The 22,967-nt window shown below is 49.6% G+C and overlaps 1 protein-coding gene across 1 annotated transcript; it reads left to right on the top strand.

Annotated features, from left to right (window-relative positions):
- The first annotated feature begins 1,002 nt into the window (after window positions 1-1,002).
- Window positions 1,003-22,454, top strand: CGN (cingulin). Its single transcript, XM_081120598.1, has 21 exons — window positions 1,003-1,080; window positions 6,547-7,427; window positions 8,151-8,251; window positions 8,373-8,442; window positions 8,546-8,641; window positions 10,091-10,218; window positions 10,882-11,014; window positions 11,301-11,513; window positions 11,924-12,072; window positions 12,442-12,574; window positions 14,961-15,161; window positions 15,508-15,714; window positions 16,075-16,332; window positions 17,260-17,430; window positions 17,920-18,081; window positions 19,114-19,203; window positions 19,363-19,446; window positions 19,557-19,675; window positions 19,988-20,096; window positions 20,483-20,646; window positions 20,957-22,454. Exons 2-21 carry the CDS (start codon window positions 6,561-6,563, stop codon window positions 21,096-21,098), a joined length of 3,597 nt encoding a protein of 1,198 aa, XP_080976724.1. The 5' UTR covers window positions 1,003-1,080; window positions 6,547-6,560; the 3' UTR covers window positions 21,099-22,454.
- The last annotated feature ends 513 nt before the right edge of the window (window positions 22,455-22,967 follow it).

Raw genomic sequence — 22,967 nt, 5'->3', positions numbered from 1 at the left:
TGTTACATATCGCAACGGTTACAACCTAGGAAGCGAACTTGAGCAGCCGTGCTGTTGAGCCGCAGCTAGTGCATTAGCCGGGCCTCTAGTCTGCCGAGGCCCCCGGCTTTACGCTCCTGGGGACTGGGGTCAGTGTCCCCACTTTTTAAAAAGTGGATTTACAATCTGTGTAGAAGGAGGATCATTCCCCTTCAGTGTAAACTCTCTCCCACGTTCCCATTCACTCAGCAGATACTTGTTTAGCCTCTAGTATGTGCCAGTCCCTGTTGTAGGCAATTGGGATAAAGCCGCGAACACCACCAGAGATCCTTGCCCTGGGGGAACTTACCGGAGGACAAAAGACAAACGGCGACTCTGATTTCTAAGATTAAGTTATATAATTTGGAAGGTGATAAGCACTATGGTGAAAAAGGTACAACACGGCTGGAAAATGCTTTGTGGCGGCCATGGGGTGGGGAAGAGACTCCTAGATGGGGGGGCCCCAGCGCAGGCTGGGGAAAAAGGGAGACGAGCTGAGGTGAAGGCGGCTCTGACGCTGGGGGCCGGGGAGCATTTTCTGCAGAAGTGACGGAAGAGTCATCTGGTTTATGCGAAGGTAGGTGAAGGGCAGAACGGGGTTTGGTCGGATCCCAGTTGAGAGCACCGGCGGCCGGGAGCTGTTTTCCAGCTGAGGTCAGAAGATGCTCTGGCCGGAGGGTCCCAGGGCCCGGACCGGGGTGGGGTGGTCTCTGGTGGCCCCCAAAATGGCCTCCCGGGGCCCTTCGCAGCCTTGTCCGCCCGCACACGTGACCCGGCCCGCACCTCCCGCCCACCCAGGCGGGCGACCCCGGGTCGGGGAGCAGGCGGCGGCCCCGCCCCTCGCGGGAAACGGACCAACCGGAGGGAGGGGAGGGCGGGGCGTGTGGTGACGGCCAATGGGGGTGGAGCTCCGGAGGGGAGTAACAGGTTGGTGGGAGGGGGAGAGAGGAGGAGGGAGAGTCCGGAGACTGAGGGGCGGGGGGCCGGCAGCCGCAAGTGCAGCTCTGCCAGTGCCCGAGCCCGAGCCCGAGCCCGAGCCCGGGAGCGCCGAGCTCGGCTGGGGTGAGTGAACCGGGTGGGGGCAAGGGCACCTGAGAGGCCGGCGGGCCCTCAGGTGTATCCCTGAGGGGCGGGGGTCGTGGCGATCGGTGACGCGTCCCTCCAGGGCACAGGTGCTGAGGTGGAAACGGAAGGAGGGGAGGTAGGGTGGGAGCTCTGATTTCGAGCTGGTTCCCACTCTGAGGTGCCCGAGGCAGGTGCCTGGGACGGTGCCAGGTGAGGGGCACCCGAGGCTAAGGTTATTCCCAGGACAGGAAAGCGTTTCAGGGCTGGGATCTCTCCGGAGGTCGGACGCCCGGTCCCAGGGGCAGACTTCCGTGGGAGGCCCGGCAGGTGGGGGGAAGGAGGGCGCCTCAGTGGGGCAAGGGAGCTGCCGCCGGGTTCAGAGCCAGAAGGGGGAGGGCGCGGGAAGGCGCTGTTTCCCCGAGGCTCTTGCCCCCTGACTGCCGGGGTAGCTGCTGCTGACGCCTCTCTGGCTCTGAGGTGGCTCTGAGGTGTGGACTTTCTCTGACCATTCACCCACAGGTGAAGACAGATGCGAATAAGCGACACTGAGGGGCAGAAGAAGGGGGCGCAGAATCTCCCTTTGCTAAGTGTGAAACTATTTAAGGCTTTCAGTTTCTGTCCTCTTTGCTTCCATGCCATGGAGAATTTTTCCTTCTGCCCCGTGAAAGAATGCTCTCCCAGGGAGGGCTTCTAGGAAACGAGGTTCTTAGGCCTATGCAATATCTAAAACTATTTCTTTATAATGAGCCTCTTTCTGGGGGCAAATCAAGCCCTTCCCCTGAGCACAGGTGCTTTCTTCTGTGCTTCTATTTATTTTATTCTATTATTATTTTTTTAATCCTCACCTGAGGGCATTCTCTCCATTGCTTTTTCAGAGAGAGTGGAAGGGAGAGAGAAAGAGAGAGAGAGAAACCTCGATGTGAGAGAGACACATCAATTGGTTGCCTCTTGCATGCACCCTAATGGGGCCCGGGGATCGAGCCTGCAACCTAGGTACATGCCCTGGGCTGGAATCGAACCCAGGACCCCTCAGTCTGCGGGCTGATGCTCCAACCGTCGAGCCAAACCAGCCAGGGCATTCTTCTATGCTTTTAGATGGGGCCATGGGGTGATGCTTGGAAGCCTAACCAATTTCCTTGATGCCTCTCAGAAGATTCCCATTACTCCCTGAAACCACACTGGGCATCCCTGACTCCCAGACCATGATGGTGTAGGTATTAGTGATGTTGGATTAGTGACTTCCAGACCAGACTGGCAGTTAGGCATTAGTGATGTAGGAAATAGACAGGACTCTTCAGGAGACCACAGGACTAGGGGAGTTAGCACCTCCAAGTCTCCAGGTGGATGAGAGGTGCACTCTGGGTCCCCGACGAAGACTTCTGAGGCAGATTCCCTTGCCTAAGGCAGGTAAGGGAACCAAAGCCAGCCTTAGCTTGGCCCCTTTGATGTCCTGCCTGAGGAAAGTTGTTGTAATTGGGAAATAATTAGCAACCACTATGTTGTGGACAGGCTGCCTACACGTGTCTCTGCACCTCTTCTTTCATCTTAAATATTTGGGAGTGGGGGGCTGGCACTAGGGGACTGATAATCCAGAGATTTGCCTCACCCTAAGAGGATTCTGGCTTCCTAGAACCCTTCCTGCTTTCCCCAGGCTGACCTGCATGCCTTCACCTCTATGGGAGGTGAGAAGGAGGTAGGGCTCGGTTCCCTGTGCGGAGGAGGGGAGAACTAAGGTCCAGGGAGGTAGCCAAGGTAAGTGTGGGATCAGGAATGCATCTTTGGGGACTTGAGAGGGAGGAGTACAGAGAGGAAAAGTCTTCCTGCGGCACACTGGCCTGTCATTCACTAGGTTCTTTGTGCATCTGCTCCTCCCGCCTGTTCCCTCCCTACCTTCTGCCTCTTCCTTCAGAGCTGTGGCCTTGGCATGTAGGCTAGACAGAGTCGCTGCCCATGGTTTTGCCCCTCTGCCTCCTCTGTGGTGTGGAATATCTCAGGTCTGCTCTACTAGCTGCCAGTGGAGTCTCTCTGGCCCTCCCCTACCCCTTGCCTCTCAAACCAGTCCAGCCAGTTTGCAGGGGCCCAGTTCCTCATTGTGTTTTTTCCCCCACTGGCCAAGCAGCTCTAGCCTGGCTCTCAGGTTTCGGCTTTTTCAGTGGACCGAGCCAGGAGTCCACTCGAGGGGTTCTTTTTGGATCCACAGAGAGCCTTCTTATCTCTGTGACTATGAGAAAATAGGAGCTGAATGGTCAAGGTCACTAAGCTGTCCTTTTCTATTTTGATCATGTGCTTTCCTTGTTACCTCTGAGGGGAGTCTAAACTCTATTCCAGTTCTCCCTTTTTCTAAATATGCCAATTATGTAGCATCTAGCATATTCCCCAGCCCTGGTTATCAGTTCTTTTGCACACCCCAAACCACCCCACCCCCACTTCCTGCCAGTAGTGCAGAGACCCTGTCACTCCTCCTTGGGAGCCAGACTCTATGGCTGGGCCAGAGGTGATGGAATTGGGGAAGGGCAGGCTAATGAGTAACTCAGGGACAAGTGGCTGTTTGGTACCAGTGCAGTGTCCTTCCCCTCCTTGCAGACAGGAATGGCAGAGGCAGATAGATAAAGCTGAATTTACTTGCGGCCTGGTCTCTTCCCAGGGTACAGTTGGTGAGGAGCGCCTTGGGCACATGCCAGGGGAGAGAAAAGCAGGATCAGGCATCTGGTGAAAGTGAAGGCTCTGGACTCCATGTTGCCTGGCGCTATATCACTGTTTACCTGCCTCTGGGGCTTGCGCAAGGCCTTGGAGCTGCCCTGCTCCCTGGCCCCGCCCCGCTGTCCTCCGTAACTGAAGGCGGATAGGTTTCGGGTTTTCCTTGTTGAATCATTTAGAGCCTTCTGACCCATCCTGAAGATTGCTTCCGCCCTCCTGGCCCCTGACCCACACATCGTGGGACTGAAGGTGTTTGAGGTTAGGAAGTCACCCGGACCTGGGGGGGATGCATTTGAGGCTGCCTCTGAACAACTTGGTGCTCTTGGGTGAGCAAGGGGCTGTGTGCTCTGCTGAGCCAAGACTGGGAACTTCTTGACCTGGATCTTGAAGATCAGTAAAGGTACTGGCAGGGTAGAGCTGCATCATGAATAAATAATGTGACTTCTGAGAGCTGGCAGTCTAGGCACATCTGGTTCCAAAATTATGACAGAGTCGGGCAAGGAGTCCAGGCCAGGAAGAGATCTTGTTACTAGGGCAGATGAGAAATGGCTATGAGGAATCTTTGGGTAAATCCCACTTCTATGTGAGGCTGCTTGGTTCAAGATAAACCTTTAGCAAGTATTTATCCACATCTACCATGTGCCAGGTCCTGAGGACACAAGAGTCAGCTGAGAGCCATGGTCCTTTGCCCTCTAGGAGCTTACAATCTGGTGGGGGAGACAAGAAACAAGTCATCACTGTGATAAATATATAAAATAAGCTGAGATGGACTCACTGAAAGATAACTGTAGAGCATATTGCATGGTTCTGACCTAGTTTGTGAGGAGGAGTGGTTGGGGAAGACTTCTGAGGAAGTGACATCCTTCTGTGAACCAGGTAAAGCTAGGAAGGTCCTGTTGGAAGGAGCAGCGCATGTGCAGGGTAACATGTCAGCTTCATGACAGGCATACATTGCGAGGTGCATTCATGTTTAATATCTTGTCATTTTTATTAAAGTAGAACCGAAGTAAATAAAGTACAAAAATATTGAGTGTATAATGATAAATTTTTACAGTTGTATACACCCATGTAATTATTGTATAATTCTCATTGGTAATTACCATGTAAGGTATTATCATTATACCCATTTTAAAGACGAGGAAACTGAGGCTGGGAAAAGTTGTGATTTGCCCAAGGTTATATACATCAGGTGAAGAGCAGAGCTAGTATTCCAGGCCAGATTCTGACTCTAGTCCAGTGCCTTGTCTACTGGATAAGTGGTTTGGAAAACTTACCCCTTTGCCTTGTGGCTTCTTTTCTGGTTCCATTCCTTACTTGAATTCCAACATAGGTCCCTGCCAACTAAATAGCCAGCTGTTCAGGGTATCTGAGTCAGAGATTGGTTAAGGTCTTCCCCAGTGGCCCAATAGTGGAAGACAGGGGTCTTTGGGCTCATTGGTGGGCTTTAAGGTGTTCATTTGAACCTCTTGAGATTCTGTGGTAAAGTTTGGGAGGGCTGTCTCCTGGTGGGAGGGGGCTTTGCTTTCATTATGTGCTCTAAAGGAGCCTCAGCACAGAAAAAGGTGTTGAGATTTTTTTCTTTTCCCAATAAGGGGCTCCTTCCTCCCTGTTCCTTCTGGAGAGGAAGGACCTGGAATGCTAGGAATGTTCTTCCTTCTTCAGGAAACTCTCCCACCAAACCCTTTCTCACCTGGAGCTTGGCCCCACCTCCTCTCACCAATTTCCTGGGCTCCCTAGTTCTTCTAGAATCCCTGAAAGGGTCCCTGCTAAGTTTCCTTGGCCCAGAGCTCCACAGGGAGGTTCAGCTGGGTATGTTCGTGTTTCTGTCTGGCACATTAGAGGCTCCTCCTCCAGTTTGATGTGAGGCTCTGGTGGAGATTAGCAGAAGCTTGGAGAACTGCTCCTCCCCAAGTTTCGGGAGCCAGAGCACACCTGCAATACATTCCATTTGCTGACTCTGAGCTTGGGCAATGTGGACTGGGGAGCTGGTCTGTGGGTGCTCCTGGCTCTGGCCCTCAGGTGAGGTGGCACAAGTCTGCCCTCCTGGGGCCCTTGGACTGGCACTCTTACACGTTATTTACATCTTTTTCTTGAATAGGCAACACATCTGCAAGGTTCCAAATTCAAAAGGAACAAAAAGATACAGAATAGAAAGCCAGTCACTTCCCCATCCCTGTCCCTAGCTCTCAGTTCCTCCAATCCAGATGCATCACTGCCATCAGCTTAAGTATTCTCCCAGAAATGGGATGGAATACCTTGGGGGTCTGTATTTGAAATGAGCTGTGGGAGTGCAGCCCCATTGGTCCATTGGGATGGAGGTGTCTGTTAGGCAGGGCTTGGGTTCTGCCTTCACTGGGGTGGGGGAGGCCCGTGGTAGTGCATGTGTATGTGTGAAGATCAAGCAAAATCTTTAAACTCTTCACAAAGCCAAGCTCCTGAATCTGTATCAGAGGAAATGGATTCTTCTGGGTCACTGAGTCTCAAAGTGTGGTCCCTGGACCAGTAGCATCAGCACCACCTGGAAGCTGGAGGATTTCCATTTCTGAAAAATGGCCTCACTGCAGACCTACTAAATCAAAACTCTGGGGGTGGGTCCAGTAGTCTGTTTTCATAGGCCTTTGGGATGCTTCTGCTGCTCAGATCAAGTGTGAGAACCACTATTTTACATAGAAGGAACTGACAACACAATCACAAAAGCTGGGTAGGGGAGGTTTCTGGGTTTCTGCTTCCAGTCCCTCAGCTTACACTCTTTTCTTCATCTTCTAGGACCCCTCCTGCCCATGGAGCAGGCATTCACCATGGCTGAGCCTCGGAGCCCTGTAGACCATGGAGTCCAGATTCGCTTCATCACAGAACCAGTGGGTACTACAGAGATGGGCACCCCGCGTCATGGGGGGCGACGCCCAGCTAAGGATGCAAGAGCCAGTACCTATGGGGTAGCTGTGCGTGTGCAGGGCATCGCTGGACAGCCCTTTGTGGTGCTCAACAGCGGGGAGAAAGGTGGCGACTCCTTTGGGGTCCAAATCAAGGGACCCAACAACCGAGGCGCCCCGGGAGCTCTGAGCTCCGACTCCGAACTCCCTGAGAGATCCTACTCTCGGGCCGAGCAGTTTTCTGGCCGCTTGCAGGACAGCATGTCTGATGAGGAGCCTGGGCCCCACTGGAATGGACGACTCCTCCGCTCCCAGTCCCAGGCCTCGCTGACAGGCCCTGCCCCTATGGATCCTGGCAACAGGAGCACCAGCATGCTGGAGCTGGTCCCCCAAGGAGCTTCCCCAGGGAGCACCATTGATACTGCTCATCTCTCTTCAGTGGACTCACTCATCAACAAGTTTGACAGTCACCATGGGGGCCAGGCCCGGGGCCGGACTGGCCGCCGCATGCGTTCAGTGCCCCCTGAACAGCGCAAGCGGAGCCAGAGCCTGGACAACCGGCTCCCACGGGACACCCTTGAGGAACGGGAACGGCGGTCTCCCACCCACTGGAGCCCTAGCACAAAGCATGGCAACCACATGGGCAGCTTGAAACAACCAGCACAGAGCCAGAGCCCTCTCAGTGGCTTTAGCCGTTCCCGTCAGACCCAGGACTGGGTCCTTCAGAGTTTTGAGGAGCCACGAGGGAAAACACAGGACCCTGCAATGCTGCAGGTCAGTCCCCACCCCTCTGCAGCTCTCAAACCCTGGCCCCTTCTGGTCAGTTCTGACCCACCAGCCCTGGGACCCCTTGCTGGTTCAAATAACTGAAGGCAGAAAGTCTCTACCTTTTGTCTTTCACTTTTCCCATCCACATGGACAAGATTTCCATGGGCAAAATTGTAAAGGAAATAGAGTTAACTATAAAATCACCATTCACAAGCATCGACAGTTACTTGTCATTGCCCAGCCATTAATTGTGCCTCAGTCACTAGCATTTACTAGGACAGTAGCACGCATAAGGCAGGCTTGGAGGATATGAGCAGCTCCCTGGTGTTCTTGCCAAAACTCCCACCTTTGTCTCCCACTCAGGAATGCAAATAAGTGGGGGAGTGATTTTACCCTGAGACAAAGTGAAGCCCATTCTAATAGTAAGTCATTTACAAACTCTAATACATTGATTGTCATTAGTGCAAAACTACTTGTGGCACAGCTCACAGCTGGTTGAGATCTGCTTGTTGAGGAAAAGCTGGTTTGTAACAATAGTAAGAGGTGTATCCTGCTTGGACCTCTCCCTGATCTGTGGCTCAGGCTTCAGCAGTGTTGCCTCTTTACCCCACTTTAGGCTTGTTCATGCTTGAAGGGTCTTGTCTTCTAATTACTACTTCTGGTCCATCTGAACCCCATATAGGCTTCTGGCTTAATATTCTCATTTCTTTGGGTGTACTTTTTTTGCAGCTCAAATCAACTCCAGACCTTCTTCGAGATCAGCAGGAGGCAACCCCACCAGGCAGTGTGGACCATGTGAAGGCCACCATCTATGGCATCCTGAGGGAGGGGTGAGTGGGGGCCTCCCTCCTTTTCCTTCTGGCTTCCTTTCCCATCCTCCATGCTCTTTACCTTAACTTTCCTCATCTCTGCCACCTCTTCCCTCCCCTAACCTTCCTTTTTACCCTCCAGAAGCCCAGAAAGTGAACTGTCTGTGAGGAGGAAAGTCAGTTTGGTGCTGGAGCAGATGCAGCCTCTGGTGGTAAGTGGCCTTTTTGTGGTTGGGAGCAAGGGTCAGGGTTAGGGCCTTTTGGGCCTCAGGATCTGGACGTGCACTCACTTCCTTCCCTTCATGTCTCTCGCAGATGGCTTCTTCTGGTTCTGCTAAGGCTCTGGCAGGGCAGGGTGAACTCACTCGAAAAGTGGAGGAGCTACAGCAAAAGCTGGATGAAGAGGTGAAGGTGAGGAGAGGTTAGAGGCACAGGAGGGATGAAGAACCACAGGGGAAAAAACCTTGGCCTGGACTGGCTCCTCCAAACAATGGAACAAGCACTCATGTCCTGTGAGACAAGAGTGTGTGCTAGTCCCAGCAAGGGCCTCTGAGCTTCTCTAGAGCTGAGAGAGGAACACATTCATCAGGAGTCCAGCTACTTTTCATTCCATTTCCTTTGGCAGTTCCCATTCTGGCTCTGCCACTTACTGGCTGTATAAATCTTGAGCAAATTACTTACCTCAATTCTTTTCATTATCATAATAATGATGGCGATAATAGTAGCTGTTATTTACTGAGTATAGTTTTTGTAGTAGGTGCTGTCCTGGATACTGTGTAGTAATTATAGTATAAAACTAGGCATCCTGGACTTTTTTTATGATGAGAAAATTGAAGGTCAGAGAGGTTAAGTGAATTGCTCAAGGTAGTAAGTTGCAGAGAAGACATTTAAAAACTCGGGTTAATGTTGTTCTAAAGCCTATATACTCCACACTCCCCCCCGACCCCCTTTAAAATACTGCTTCCAACTCTTACAGTACTGCCTGTATATTGTTGGTGCTCAGTAAGTGTTGGATTGTAACTCCTTTTGTTTTCTGGAAAGTAGTGTAGTGTCATAGTTAAATAGTGAGCTGTGCATCAAACTAACAGTTCAAATCTTGGTACCCTTAATTGTTGACTTTGTAACACCTTGGGCAAGTTCTTTAACTGTTCTAAACCTCTGTTCCTTTGACTGTAAAGTGGGGATAATAATTGAACTGTATTAGTTATCTATTGCTGTGTAATAAATTACCTTCAAACTGAACAGCTTAATGCAAATATCTCCCAGTGTCTGAGGGCCCGGAATTTTGGAGCAGCTTAGCTGGGCAGTTCTGTCTCAGGGTCTTTTATGAGGTTCCAGTCAAGATATTGATTGGACCTACAGCCATTGGAAGACTTGACTGGAATTGGAGGATCTACTTCTAAAATGGCTCATGCTATGGCTGTTGGTTGGAGGCCTCAGTTCCTTGCTTTGTAGACCTCTTCATAGGGTTGCCTGAGTGTCCCTTACAATATGGCAGCTACCTTCCCCCAGAGTGAGTGAAATAAAAGCGAAGGTAAGGAGGAAGCTTCGATGCCTTTTTATGACCTAGTCTCAGAAGCTAGATGTCATTTCCCACTTCTCTACTTGTTAGAAGAGAGTCCCTAAGTCCAGCCCGTACTGAAGGGGAGAGGCTTCCCCTTTTGAAAGGAATGTCAAAAAATTTATGGATGTATTTTAAACCATCACAAATACCAAGGCTTATTATGAGGATTAAATGCAGATAATCTGCATAAGTTCCCTAGTACAGTGCCTGTCATATAGTGAGTGTCAATAAATGTTAGAATTCCCATCATTCTGAGAGGCTTTCCCTACTCAACCTGCTTTCCTTTCCTTTTCCAGAAGCGGCAGAAACTAGAGCCATCCCGGGTTGGGCTGGAGCGGCAGCTGGCGGAGAAGGTGGAAGAGTGCAGCCGACTGCAGCAGCTGCTGGAGAGGAGGATGGGGGAGGCCCAGCAGAGCACTAAGGAGTGAGTGCAGCTGATGTTGCATGTGGGGCTGCATGGGGCTTAGGTCAGAGTTAGAGACTGCCCTAAGGCCAAGGGAGACCGGGAATTCTCCAGAAGCTGAAAGAGGCAGACAGAGATGGTATAAAGTTAGGTAGGACCTCTCTCTTTACCTTCTCTATCAGTAATGATCATGGTGCATGAGTTAGGCTACCTGGTGTGCCTCTGTGCCTCAGGTTTTTCATCTGTAAGATGGGGTTAATGATAATACCTACCTCACAGGACTGTTGTGAGGATTCAGTCATCCATTCAGCAGATGTTTTTGTAATGAATGTTGTGTGTGAGGCACTGATCTAGAGTCTTGGGGTATATCAGTGAACCAGACAGTTGAAGAGCCCTGCTCTTCAGAAGCATAGTTGCTAGTGAGAGGGAACAGATTGTAAGCAATAAACATATTCTTAAATAAACTTTTCATATGTGAGGAGGTGGTAAGTAGAGTACGTTATAGCAGACCAGGAGGGTCAGGTTGTGGGGGAGCAGGTTACAGTATTAAGTAAGGTAGTTAGGGAAGATCTTATTAAGATTTGAACAAAAACTTAAAGGTAGTTTAAATGAATTAATATATATAAAGTGTTCAGAAAACTGCCTGACACATAGTGCTCAATAATGTCATCTGTTAATTATTAGGCTCCAGAACATGAAGCTCCTCCTGGACCAGGGTGAAAGGGTACGACATGGGCTGGAGACCCAGGTGATGGAGCTGCGGGACAAGCTGAAACATGCCCAGGGTCCCGAGCCTGCTAAGGAAGCACTAATGAAGGTAGGGAACTGGGTTGGGTATTCCAGACTCTCCTTCCTTTCACCTAGAGCATCCTCAAAGTATGGGAGTACCCCTTAGTATGCTTTCAGACAGACCCAAAAGAGCTCAGAATGGTGGGTTTCCTTTATCATAACAAGGCGTCTTGGAGGGCAGAGAGTGCCTCGTACCATGCCTAACAGATTACAGGGTGCAGTAAGTATGTTTTGATTGGCTGGCTGAATGAATGACTAGACAGGTGGATCCTAACAGGTGGTTACCTCTGTACTTGCGCCTTCACTTTCCCCAGGACCTGTTAGAGACCCGGGAACTTCTTGAAGAGGTCTTGGAGGGGAAACAGCGGGTAGAGGAGCAGCTGAGGCTGAGGGAGCGGGAATTGACAGCCCTGAAGGGGGCCCTGAAGGAGGAGGTGGCCTCCCGTGACCAGGAGGTGGAGAATGTCCGACTGCAGTACCAGAGAGATGCAGAGCAGCTTCGTCGGAGCATGCAAGATGCAACCCAGGCATGTGAACAGAGCAGGGGCTGGAAAGGGGGCTGTCCAGAGGCCTTGGTGTTTTTGGACTTTTCATGGTTGTAACTGGAACTCCCCCTAAAAAGACACACCTGAGATGTAATGAAAACCTTGGTCAGGAAACTTATAAGGGTGGAAGAGAGTGTGCAGGCCAGAAGTGCCAGAGGGTGTGTAATCAAAACCCCATGGGGAAATAATGGGGGGAGGCTTCCTGTAGATAATGGCGGGGTAGACTGTGACTTGGGGGGCAGAGCCTTCTGTTAGCATCGCACCAGGTTTCACTGGGTGCCAGGGCCTCTGGTGCCCTCTGGGCCTGAGCCTGCCCTTCTACATACTCACACTGGTTTGAAGCAAGCTCTCCTGTCTGAGCCTCCTGGTCCCCTGACTTTCCCCTTCCCTAGGACCATGCAGCCTTAGAGGCTGAGAAGCAGAGGATGTCTGCCCTGGTGCGGGGGCTGCAGAGGGAGCTGGAGGAGACCTCAGAGGAGACAGGGCATTGGCAGAACATGTTTCAGAAGAACAAGGAGGAGCTTAGAGCCACCAAGCAAGAGTAAGGACCTTGCCCCTCTCCCAGGGACACTTATCCATGATTCCTATACATATCCTACTTCCTTTCCACCCATGCTGTGCTCTCTACTCTCCCATTTCTCAAGCTGCTCTTTTGTTGTTGTTGTTGTTGTTAATCCTCACCTGAGGATATTTTTTCCAGTGCTTTTTCAGAGAGAGTGGGGGGAGAGAGAGAAACATTGATGCGAGATGTTTTTAATGCTCTTTTTTATATCCACTTTCTTCCATCCTGAGACTGGGTACCCAGTGTATTAGCCTCCAGGGAGGTGGTTTTCATTGTCCCGCTAACCTCTCCCAGGCAGGAGGTCTGACCCTGTCCCTTTTCCCTTTTAATTCACCTGTCTGGACCCAGACTCCTGCAGCTGCGTATGGAGAAGGAGGAGATGGAAGAGGAGCTTGGGGAGAAGATAGAGGCCTTACAAAGGGAATTAGGGCAGGCCCGAGCTGGTGCTGGAGATCCTCGCCAGGTGGAGGAGCTCAAGAAGGTATTTGGGAGTTGGGGGGCAGTAGGTCATGTTGGGGTGGTAGGAGCCTGCCTCACCTATCCAAGAGGGTCGCCACACGAATGTGGCTATCCCCCTCATGCTTGGTTTGCAGGTCCCATCCTGCCTGCTCGGCCTTATTTCTTCCCAGCACACAGTCTTTGATCCAGCAGGGTTGAAGGCTGGTCTCATTGAGTATAGAAGTTTTTAGTGGAAAGGGCCCTCAGTGTCCAGGTTGAGTAATTTATCAAGAGACCTCATGGGTAGCAGCATTTTAGGTGGGTTTGTGAAACAGGGTCATTTTTTGCAAGCTTGGAAACCTAACTTGGTCACATAGCAAGAGCTGCTCTGTTTCTCAGAGGGTACTCATCAACTACATTTATGAAACAAATGTTTCCAGTTAGAATACTAGTTTATTTACCCACAATGAGAATTGTTTGTCACATAGACTGGAATACTCATGTTGGCATGGCCAGCTGACCTAGATGGGAAGCCAAATGGTAATTTGAAAGCTGCTTAGACAATATAGAATCTAGACACAGAATGAAATGTTTTATCATATATGGATATTTCATAAATGTTAAGGGCATAAAATTGAAGTGAACACACAAATAATTTCATATTCCTAGTATATGAAGGACAAGAAAGCAACTAATTATTTTGGGTGATTTAGAAACTGAGAACATAATTTTATTTTAGGGAACTGGCATTTATGGCCTCCTGAGTATCCTAGGCCTGCATCTCTTTGACTCACTATGTTGGTTTCAAGTGCTATACATAATAGGTGCTCAGTTACCAAGTATTAATCAATACTTATTTATCATGCCTTCCTATAAGACTGCCTAGTTGTAATCAAGGTAACCATTTTTTTAAATGATGATTTTCCAAATACATAAATGCCTGAGCTTACCACAAAATATTTGGTGGAGCCCGACCGGGCGTGGCTCAGCAGTTAAGCGTCTACCTAGGATCCAGGCAATCGGGGTTCGATTCCCGGTCAGGGCACGTGCCCGGGTTGCGGGCTAGGCAGCCGATCAATGACTCTCTCATCATTGATGTTTCTATCTCTCTCTCTCCCTCTCCCGTCCTCTCTCTGAAATCAATAAAGATATATTAAAAAAAAAAAAATTTGGTGGAGAAAAGCAAAATAAATGGTAACCAAATATACTTTGGGTGGTTATGAAATCAAAAGTACTCTTAAAATTTTAAGATATTTAATTTAAATAATTGCTATGAAGTGAACAAATATCAAGGATAGTCTGAAATCTGTTCACTGTATTAGCTGACATAGTGAACCTGGACATTCCTCTGGACAATCTCAGTTGATATATTATGTTGGATAAAGCTAAAAAGTAATAACTAATGTTTCATTTATCACATACATTAAGTGTATTTTATTAGCATTTAGCCAATAAACAAACTATACATTAAGAAAACAGACTAACCCAGTTCAATATAGACCATACACTGCTATTTTTTCTTTTTCTTTGTAATTAGTTCTGTTAGTTTCTCACATTGAAGACTTACTATGTGTTATGTAACCTTTCAGCCTAATTATGGTACTTTCTGAATTTCAGAAGTAGCTAATAGCTAAAGATTTAGAACCAGAGCTCAAGTTTTAATTTTTTTAAAAAGAAATCAAGGCAGCACCACTATCTATTGTGTCAAATATTTTGGTTTTCAAAATATTTTTTAATAACCAATCCTTTTTTATCCATACCCTCATCTACTCTCACTTCACATAGTTTTTTAATGGAGATTTATTTCTTATGCCATAAAATTCACCCTTATAAAGTGTATAATTTAGTGGTTTTAAGTATATTCACAAAGCTGTACAACCATCACCACTCTCAAATTACAGAACATTTTATCACCCCCAAAAGAGCCCCATATCCATTAGCAGCCACTCTCCCCACCCCGTAGCAACCACTAATCTACTTTCTGTCTGTGGATTTGCCTATCTGGACATTACATTTAAGTGGACTCCTATAACGTGACTTTTCAAGGTCTGGTTTCTTTCACCTATTGTAATGATTTTCAAGGTTTGCTCATGTCTTAGCAATTATCAACACTTTTTATGACTGAATAATATTCCATCATATGGATATATTACATTTTGTTGGTCTGTTCACCAGTTGATGGACATTGGGTCATTCCTTTGTTTTGACTATAAGGAATAATGAATATATGTTTTCAGTTCTCTTGGGCATATACCGAGGAGTGGAATTGCTGGGTTATATGGTAACTCCATGGTTAACCTTTTGAGAAACTGCACCAGGTAGCCGCCCCGTTTTACATTCCCTCCAGCAATGTATGAGATTTCAGTTTCTCCACATTCTGGTATCCCAGGCTGGCCTTCTGCCCTGTCACCATTCCCCTTCCCTTCTAGGAGCTGCGCCGGACACAAGAGGAACTTAAGGAGCTGCGGGCAGAGCTGCAGAGCCAGGAGGTGGCTGGACGACACCGGGAGCGGGAGTTGGAGAAGCAGCTGAGGGTCGAGGCTGATCGAGGCCGGGGGCTGGAACAGCAGAACGTCCAGCTACAAAAGACCCTCCAGCAACTGAGACAGGACTGTGAAGAGGCTTCCAAGGCAAGGGGAGTGGGCACAGGACTTAGGAGGTGGAGGCTGAGGGGTCTGGAGGGCTGAGGAGCCAGAGGGCGTGGAAAATTACCTGTCATGGGTATGTACAGACCAGCTCCTTGGTCCTAGGTGTGTGTGTGGTTGAAGCAGCCAAGATTTGGCAGGGGGAGGCCGGTCTTTACCTGGTGATTCCCACTGCATCTCTGTAGGGGTGGGGGTCTCCGGGAAGCCTCTGGTTGGCGGCACTCCCCTACTTTCAGTCCAGTTCTTGTTGCCTCTTTTTGGGGTGGTTTTCCTGGGAATAGTCAGTAACCCTGAGCCATGGGGTCTGAGCCGCCACTCTGAACGGCCGCAGGCTCAGATGGCAGCAGAGGCAGAGGCAGCAGTGCTGGGGCAACGTCGGGCAGCAGTGGAAACAACGCTTCGGGAGACCCAGGAGGAAAATGACGAATTCCGACGGCGCATCCTGGGTCTGGAGCAGCAGCTGAAGGAAGCTCGAGGCCTGGCGGAGGGTGGGGAAGTGGCGGAGGCACGGCTTCGGGACAAGGTGCAGCGGCTAGAGGTCAGTGCTCCTGGTGACCTCGTTGGCTTCTTTGGGATTCTTTCTCTTCTAGTCCCTGGGTAAAGACTCAGCCATCACTTTTATTTTGCCTTTAGTGTGGTTCCATGTGCCTCCAAACCCTCTCTTCACCTTGGCTTTATTTCCTGGAGTGTGTTTTGGTGTGAACGTCGCAGTCTTTACACTGGCATTTTTGTCTCTTATCTCCCAACCTTTGCATGTTCTGTGTCTTGATTTTTTCTCTACTTCATCTGAGCCTACTTCCATTGCTCACCCGTTTCTTCCTCCTCTCTCCCATCTACTCACCTCCAAATGGCTAGAGCCCAAGCTTTGCCTTCTCTTGGTCCAACCCCACTGTCCCAGGCAGAGAAGCAGCGGCTAGAGGAGGCCCTGAATGCAGCTCAGGAAGAGGAAGGGAGCCTGGCAGCAGCCAAGCGGGCACTGGAAGTGCGGCTGGATGAGGCCCAGCGTGGGCTGGCCCGCATGGGGCAGGAGCAGCACGCACTAAACCGAGCCCTTGAGGAGGAGGCGAAGCAGCGGGAGGTGCTCCGGCGGGGCAAGGCTGAGCTGGAAGAGCAGAAGCGCTTGCTGGACAGGACTGTGGACCGACTGAACAAGGAGGTGGGGCATGGGGCGGCCTGCGCTCAGGAAGAAGCCTAGCTCATTCAGAAGCTTACCTGGGGGGACAGGGTGGATGTGGGTCAGAATGTGTGCTGTCTGCTTTCCTCAAGTTCATTGTTGGGGAGGCCAAGGTCAAATCTTCAGAGAGTGGCATTCTTCCTACCTCCCCTCTGTGCTTTTGCCCTTCCCCGCACACCCCATTCCTTTTTGGTCTTGATCCTTGGAAATATTTCCTGGAATTCTCCCTTAGAAGTCTTTAAGACCTAAACATAAGCATCTTCATTGGGAGAATTTTATATTTGGGGTAGGGGAAGGAGAAAGGAAGAAAAAGAAATAAATTGCTGTTTTCAGCTAAGGTTGTCCTCCTAATCTCTTTATAAAAGTAGAGCAAACACCTAGTATAGTTCATCAATTCTGAAATGTACATTTTATCATCTCTGAAGTTGAGTTTTGGCTTATCACTGATGGTATGTTGTAGTTCAATTGGCAAATTTTTCTTAGTGGTATACCTTATTATCACTGGAATTTTGGGTTTGCTGAAATAAAGTCATTTAAAGTTTACTCTGTATCAGGCACTATTGTATGTACTTTACATAATTAACTAATGTAATTCTCCCAGCAACCTTGTGATGTAGATGTAGGTACTATTATTATCCCATTTTACAGACGGGAAACTGAGACCCAGAGAGGATAAGTAACTTGCCTGTGGTCACATAGCTAGTAAGTGGTAGAGCCAGGATTTGAACCTAGGCAATCTGTACATTACTAGTAGCCATACCAGGGTCCTAGGCCCAGGACAGAGCAAGAGAGGGATGCTTTGGCACGAAGGAGGCTCTGGGAGAGTCTTGGGAGCCTGGGCCCAGAGAAGAAACAGAGGCATCTGTTAAAGAGTTGGGTGCTAAAAACACTCTTTTCTGTGTGTCTCAGCTGGAACAGATTGGGGACGACTCTAAGCAAGCCCTGCAGCAGCTCCAGGTCCAATTGGAGGATTACAAGGAAAAGGCCCGGCGGGAGGTGGCAGATGCCCAGCGCCAGGCCAAGGATTGGGCCAGTGAAGCTGAGAAGACCTCTGGGGGTCTGAGCCGGCTTCAGGATGAGGTTGGAGCTTAAGTGGCAGGAGGGTGGGAACCCTCCTAGTGTCCTTGGTTTGAAGGTCATTGCCTCTTAATTAAACATTTAGCCCAGGAATCCTGGAAGACCCTGGTTTAGGTCTAACCACTTAGAGTAACATACCAAGGTGGGGGAGGGTAGAGGGAGTGGTCCACCCTAGGGGTTGTGTTATCTGCAGAGCAGGGATTTTCAAACTCAGCTGCCCATTAGAGTCACCTGGGAAGATGTTTAAAAATTCCAATGCTCAAGCTGCATCTTGTATCATTTAAATCATAATCCTTGAGGATCAGTAGTCTAAAAATTCCTCAGGTGATTCCAGTTTGTGTAGATAATTTTTAAGCAATAAATAAAATGGACTAAAAATCAGTCTGCTTTTTATTATCACCATGCACTGGCAATTCTAAAGAATTGTGGACTTCCCCACCCCTCAGTCCCCACCTTAGTTCTCTGAGCTGTTGCATTTTCCCTTCTGCTCAGACCCAGAGACTGCGGCAGGCCCTGCAGGATTCCCAGGCAGATCGGGACGCAGCCCGTCTGGACAAGGAACTGCTGGCCCAGCGGCTGAAGGAACTGGAGCAAGAGGCGGAGAACAAAAAGCGCTCCCAGGATGACAGGACCCGGCAATTCAAGGGCCTTGAGGTGGGGACTTTGTGTAGTGGCCTATGGTGGTGGGAGGGAGAGGGAGCCTGGGGCCTGGCACAGGTAGGACTTCTGTGGGCAAAGGAGCCAGGACACTCCAAACTTCTTTCTCTACTAGGGATCAAAAACTGGCAGCTCACAGCTGATGGACTTTGTTTGACTGCAGTGTTTTAAAGAACTTTGAATTAAATACCAATGTTTAGAAACTTATGGATGTCACATAAAAATTTGGATCTGGCTTTTATACATTTGGTATATGGTAACACTGACCTTCAAGTCCTGCATTTTCTGCATGGCAGCAGTTGGCAGGAGTTGAGCAGTGGCTTCTCCCCTTTAGAGTGAACAGTTTGATGGTCTTCAGTTTGCTGTCTGTCAATAATAATAATAATAATAATAATAATAATAATGATAGTAGCAGCAGTGGCAAACACTTCTGTGTTGTGCTTTGTGCCAAGCACTTGACTCATTTAATCCTCAGAATATCCCTGTGGGGTAGGGCGTCTTGTTTTCTCCGTTTTGTAGATGAGAAAACTGAGACACAGGGAGGTTAAGCAACTCCATGGCCCTTCTGCTGGGAAGCAGTATATCTGATTTTCAGCCCTAGACCAGCTGGCCCCTGAGCCCATACTCTGAGCCTCTACATGGTACTGGCTTGAGTGTACTCCTCCAGTCTGTACCCTGGTGCTTCAGGGTCTGACTCTCTCCATCTTGGCCTTGCTTGGGCACTTTGGTTTCTCTGTTTTCCCACTAGGGAAATATGGGCTGCCCCACGGAGGGATAGATTCTGAGGTCTGTCATCCTGCCTAGGGGCCAAGACCAGAGCAGGCCCACTCTTTCCCCTTGATGCCACACCTGGTCAGCAGAGGGCACGAGCTCTGTGGTGGCTCTGGGCAGAGGCAAAGACCAACAGGTTATGGGGTTGTGTGAGAGAGAAAAGTCTGGAGGCTGGGCTTTGAGAGGGTCCTGATCGGAGTTTGTCATTCTGGTGTCCAGCATGTGGGGCAAAATTAACCTATTGTCCCTTCACCACAGGAAAAAGTCTCAAGGCTGGAGGGAGAGTTAGATGAGGAGAGGAACGCTGTGGAGCTGCTGACCGACAGGGTGAATCGCGGCCGGGACCAGGTAACCCCTTCCTTACTCTCCATCTGTGTCTACCCCTGAGACAGAACCTCTGGATTCAGGGTTCAGAGAGCATCCTACAGTTACTCTGCCTCACTTAGTTCAGCTTGATGGTTCATGTACAGCCCTCCCCAAGTCTGGGTCCTCTCGCCCATCCCCTAGATAGACCAGCTAAGGACAGAGCTCATGCAGGAGAGATCTGCTCGGCAGGACCTGGAGTGTGACAAGATCTCCCTGGAGAGACAGGTGAGGGGGAGGGGTGGGGAGTTGGGGGCAGACAACAAGAGGTAGGTAGAATGACCATGGAAGGGATCAGAAGGAGAGTGCTAACTGTGGAGGCTTCCTGTCCTTCTCAGAACAAGGACTTGAAGAGCCGGTTGGCCAGCTCAGAAAGCTTCCAGAAGCCCAACACCAGCCTCTCTCAGCTTGAATCCCAGAATCGGGAGTTGCAGGAGCGTCTGCAGGCTGAAGAGAGGTGAGATGAACCCATATTTCCTTTCTCCCTCTGGGCTTTTCTCCTCTGGGACCTCCTCCATCTTCTACCTCAGACATGGCCCACCTGGCCTGATCTTTTGGGAGAACTTCTTTCTTGCTATAGAGAGTTGCAGAAATTCTAAAATGTAGATGCTGTCCATCTCCCCAGTTCTTTGGATCTGCCTTGGATCCTCCCCAGTCTAATGGTGGGGCTCATGACTGAGAAGAGTCCTTGGAGGCACTAGGGGGCCAAGTAGGTGATTCCTTTAGGAATGGTGACCACCATAGACATTCCCCTACCCCACCATCTTAGGGAGAAGACAGTCCTGCAGTCCACCAACCGAAAACTGGAGCGAAAGGTTAAAGAGCTGTCCATCCAGATTGATGATGAGCGGCAGCATGTCAATGACCAGAAAGACCAGGTAAGGACCACAGCCAGGCCGAGCAACTCTGCGGCCAGTACATACTGCGTTTGCTTGAAGGCCAAGATTGGCTCCATTTCACAGGTCTTCCAAACTTAGACTTTTCTTGTATAAAAACAGAGACTTGACTGAAAGAACTGGATTAGAGGAGTTATAGGAAGCACATGTGTTGAGTGCCTGTGATGTGCTAGCTTCTCTTTCTAAGTATTACACATGTATTAACTTATTTAATCCCCCAGACAAACCTGTGAGGTTAGGGAACTTGCCCATGGTCACAACATTTTTCTACGAGCAGCAATCCCTTGTCAAAATTGCTATAGGGGAGGGTCTTAGGTCACGGTGTCAGCATACTCTTTTCTAATGTGGGAACTTGATATCTTGCCCAGCTAAGCCTGAGGGTGAAGGCTTTGAAGCGGCAGGTGGATGAAGCAGAAGAGGAAATTGAGCGACTGGACGGCTTGAGGAAGAAGGCCCAGCGTGAGCTGGAGGAGCAGCATGAGGTCAATGAACAGCTCCAGAATCGAATCAAAGCTCTGGAGAAGGACTCCTGGTATGGGCTGCTTTTCTGCCCCTGCCCCATTGGGACAGTGGAGCAGGAAGGGGATGGGCTCTCCTGGCTGATATTTAGGGAGAGGAGGATCTCTCAGATGGGACTTTCTGGCTGGAAGCCAGTATGATTAGCTTTTAGTATACCAGCTCCCATTCTATATCCCATCTCCCCAAATCTCTGATTAGCAGGGGATCTTGGGAGTAGCTTTAGGTCTTAGAAGAATTGGGAGTCTCTTTAGCATGAAAAATGTGGCTATCTCAATCTTTCTACCTCCCTCCATTACCAGTATTCATTCCTCTCTTTGACTCAGGCGCAAAGCTTCCCGCTCAGCTGCTGAGTCAACCCTCCAACACGAAGGGCTGAGCTCAGATGAAGAATTCGACAGTGTGTATGATCCTTCCTCCATCGCATCACTGCTTACGGAGAGCAACCTGCAGACCAGCTCCTGTTAGTTCGAGGTCCACAAGGCCCAGAAACCACGGCTTGAGGCCTGTCCTGGCCAGCCGTGCTCTGCCCTGCCTCAGATTCCTCATTCTTGCAGGGGACCCAATCATTCAGACCTGAGACAGGGAGGGGTGTGAGTGATGGTGATAAAAGGGTATCAGCGCTAAGGTGGTAGATGGACTTTCCTTTTCCTCTGGGGGAGTGGGTATTTTAGACCACCTGAGCCCTTAAGTGCCGAGCCCTCCCTCTCCTCTCTTACAGAGGCAGGATGGTCAGCATATAGATTGAGGGGGATTGAGCAGGACAGGGAGAGAAATTGCCATGTATGTAAAGCTTTATTTCTTTAGCCCTTAACCCTTAGGCTCAGGGAAATACCCTAGGTGATTCTGCTCCCTTGACTCCTGTAACCTACTTTCCTCCCACTCTGGAGCAGGGTGAGGGGAACGTTATAAGTAATGGACACGCTGGCGTGGTTCTACCTGCTCCTCAATGCTCCTTTTTGCACAGTCATGGGGCCCATATGGTAGCCCCCACTGCCCTCCAGTCCTATTTTTTTGTCTTCCCCAAGCAAGTGGATCCAGGAGACCCTTTCTCCTCCCCTTTCCATCTTCACCACTCCTAAATTCCTTCTTTCCTCTCAGTGCCTTAGCCACAGCGAGGACATAAGGATGCTCTTCTTGCCTTTTATACCTGCACATTCATACCTCTCCAAGGACCAGCCTTTCCCCATCTGGGGCCCTCAGCCTTTCCTGCAGCCCCAGTGACTGGTCGAGAGAGCTACTGGCTTCTCTGCCGATAAGCCCCTCTGAGAGGGACTTTGGTAGCGCCATAATGAGATGCTGGGGCCTGGTTCTGCTCAGGGTTTCCATCCTTCCTCCTCTCCCTCTGTGACTGTGGATGGGTTTATAAGGTGGTTGTACCTGGGAACCCTGATAACTGTCAACACGAGTTGAAAAGCAAAGGTTTCAGTCCTCCCTGTAGCCTTTCTTGTGGTTTCTCTGACCAGATATGCCCATCCTCAGTGGGGAACCGAAGGACCCTCGTCTCAGGAGCTTGGACCTGATACAGGGCTTCCTAACTGGGGCCAGAGGCTGACACTTGGTAGAAACGGGAAGAGGCAATGGAGGATCTATTCCTCCTTTGGGTTTTGGGGTGAGCCCAAAGGGGAGGAGGTAAGGGAGATGATTCACCTCATTTCCTAAGCAGGCTCTGTGAAGAGCCTGGGGGAAGAAGAAGGCTGTTCTAACCAATGACTTGTAATTTCATGATTTAAAAAATTTTCTGCAAATCAGATATTTTCTCCCAAACCAATCCAGCCTTGATTTTTATTTTAAATTAAATATTAAAATTATATATCTATCTTGAAATCCTTGGCTTGTTTTCTCATTCTTTTTCCTCAATTATTTGGAGGTCCACATATTATTAAGAAACCATTTAACTGCACAATTTAGAGGCTGAAGCTGGAGTTTTCTTTGCCTCACTTTTTAGAGGCCCTTTACAACAGATCAGATGGAACCCAGGGAATTGGGAAGTGTTTATAACACCTCCATCTTCTAAAGTTTCTGGGACTAGCAAGGTCAGTAGATGTCTTCTTTGAGAGTTAGAGGAGACACCAGAACTTGTTTTTTTTCCCTTAGGGCAGAGGATATCCCCAGCATTCACCTCCCAGGTACAAAGACACACATCCATTCCTACCTGGCATGGGACCCAGTCCCTACCTGGGAGGTAGGGAAGTTTCTGTCATCCCTGTCCTTGTGTTGCCTTGAAGAGGGAGCTGGCTGTTCACCAGAGCCTATTGCTAGATTCAGGGGCACTGCCCAATCAAGAATGGATCAGACTTCCTCCTGCTTACCTTCCATGTGGACCATAGCCCAATG

Source organism: Miniopterus schreibersii (assembly GCF_964146895.1).
Source record: "Miniopterus schreibersii genome assembly, chromosome: 19".
Taxonomy (NCBI): Eukaryota; Metazoa; Chordata; class Mammalia; order Chiroptera; family Miniopteridae; genus Miniopterus; species Miniopterus schreibersii.
The sequence above is the reverse complement of the archived record's forward strand: the minus strand, read 5'-3'. Positions and strand labels throughout refer to the sequence as shown.

Excerpts from the sequence above, each read along its gene's own strand:
- CGN (XM_081120598.1), top strand. The coding sequence starts at position 6,561 with ATGGAGCAGGCATTCACCATGGCTGAGCCTCGGAGCCCTGTAGACCAT. Across the intron at positions 11,514-11,923 it reads GCATGCAAGATGCAACCCAG|GACCATGCAGCCTTAGAGGC; the intron begins GCATGTGAACAG and ends CCCCTTCCCTAG. Across the intron at positions 18,082-19,113 it reads GGCAATTCAAGGGCCTTGAG|GAAAAAGTCTCAAGGCTGGA; the intron begins GTGGGGACTTTG and ends CCTTCACCACAG.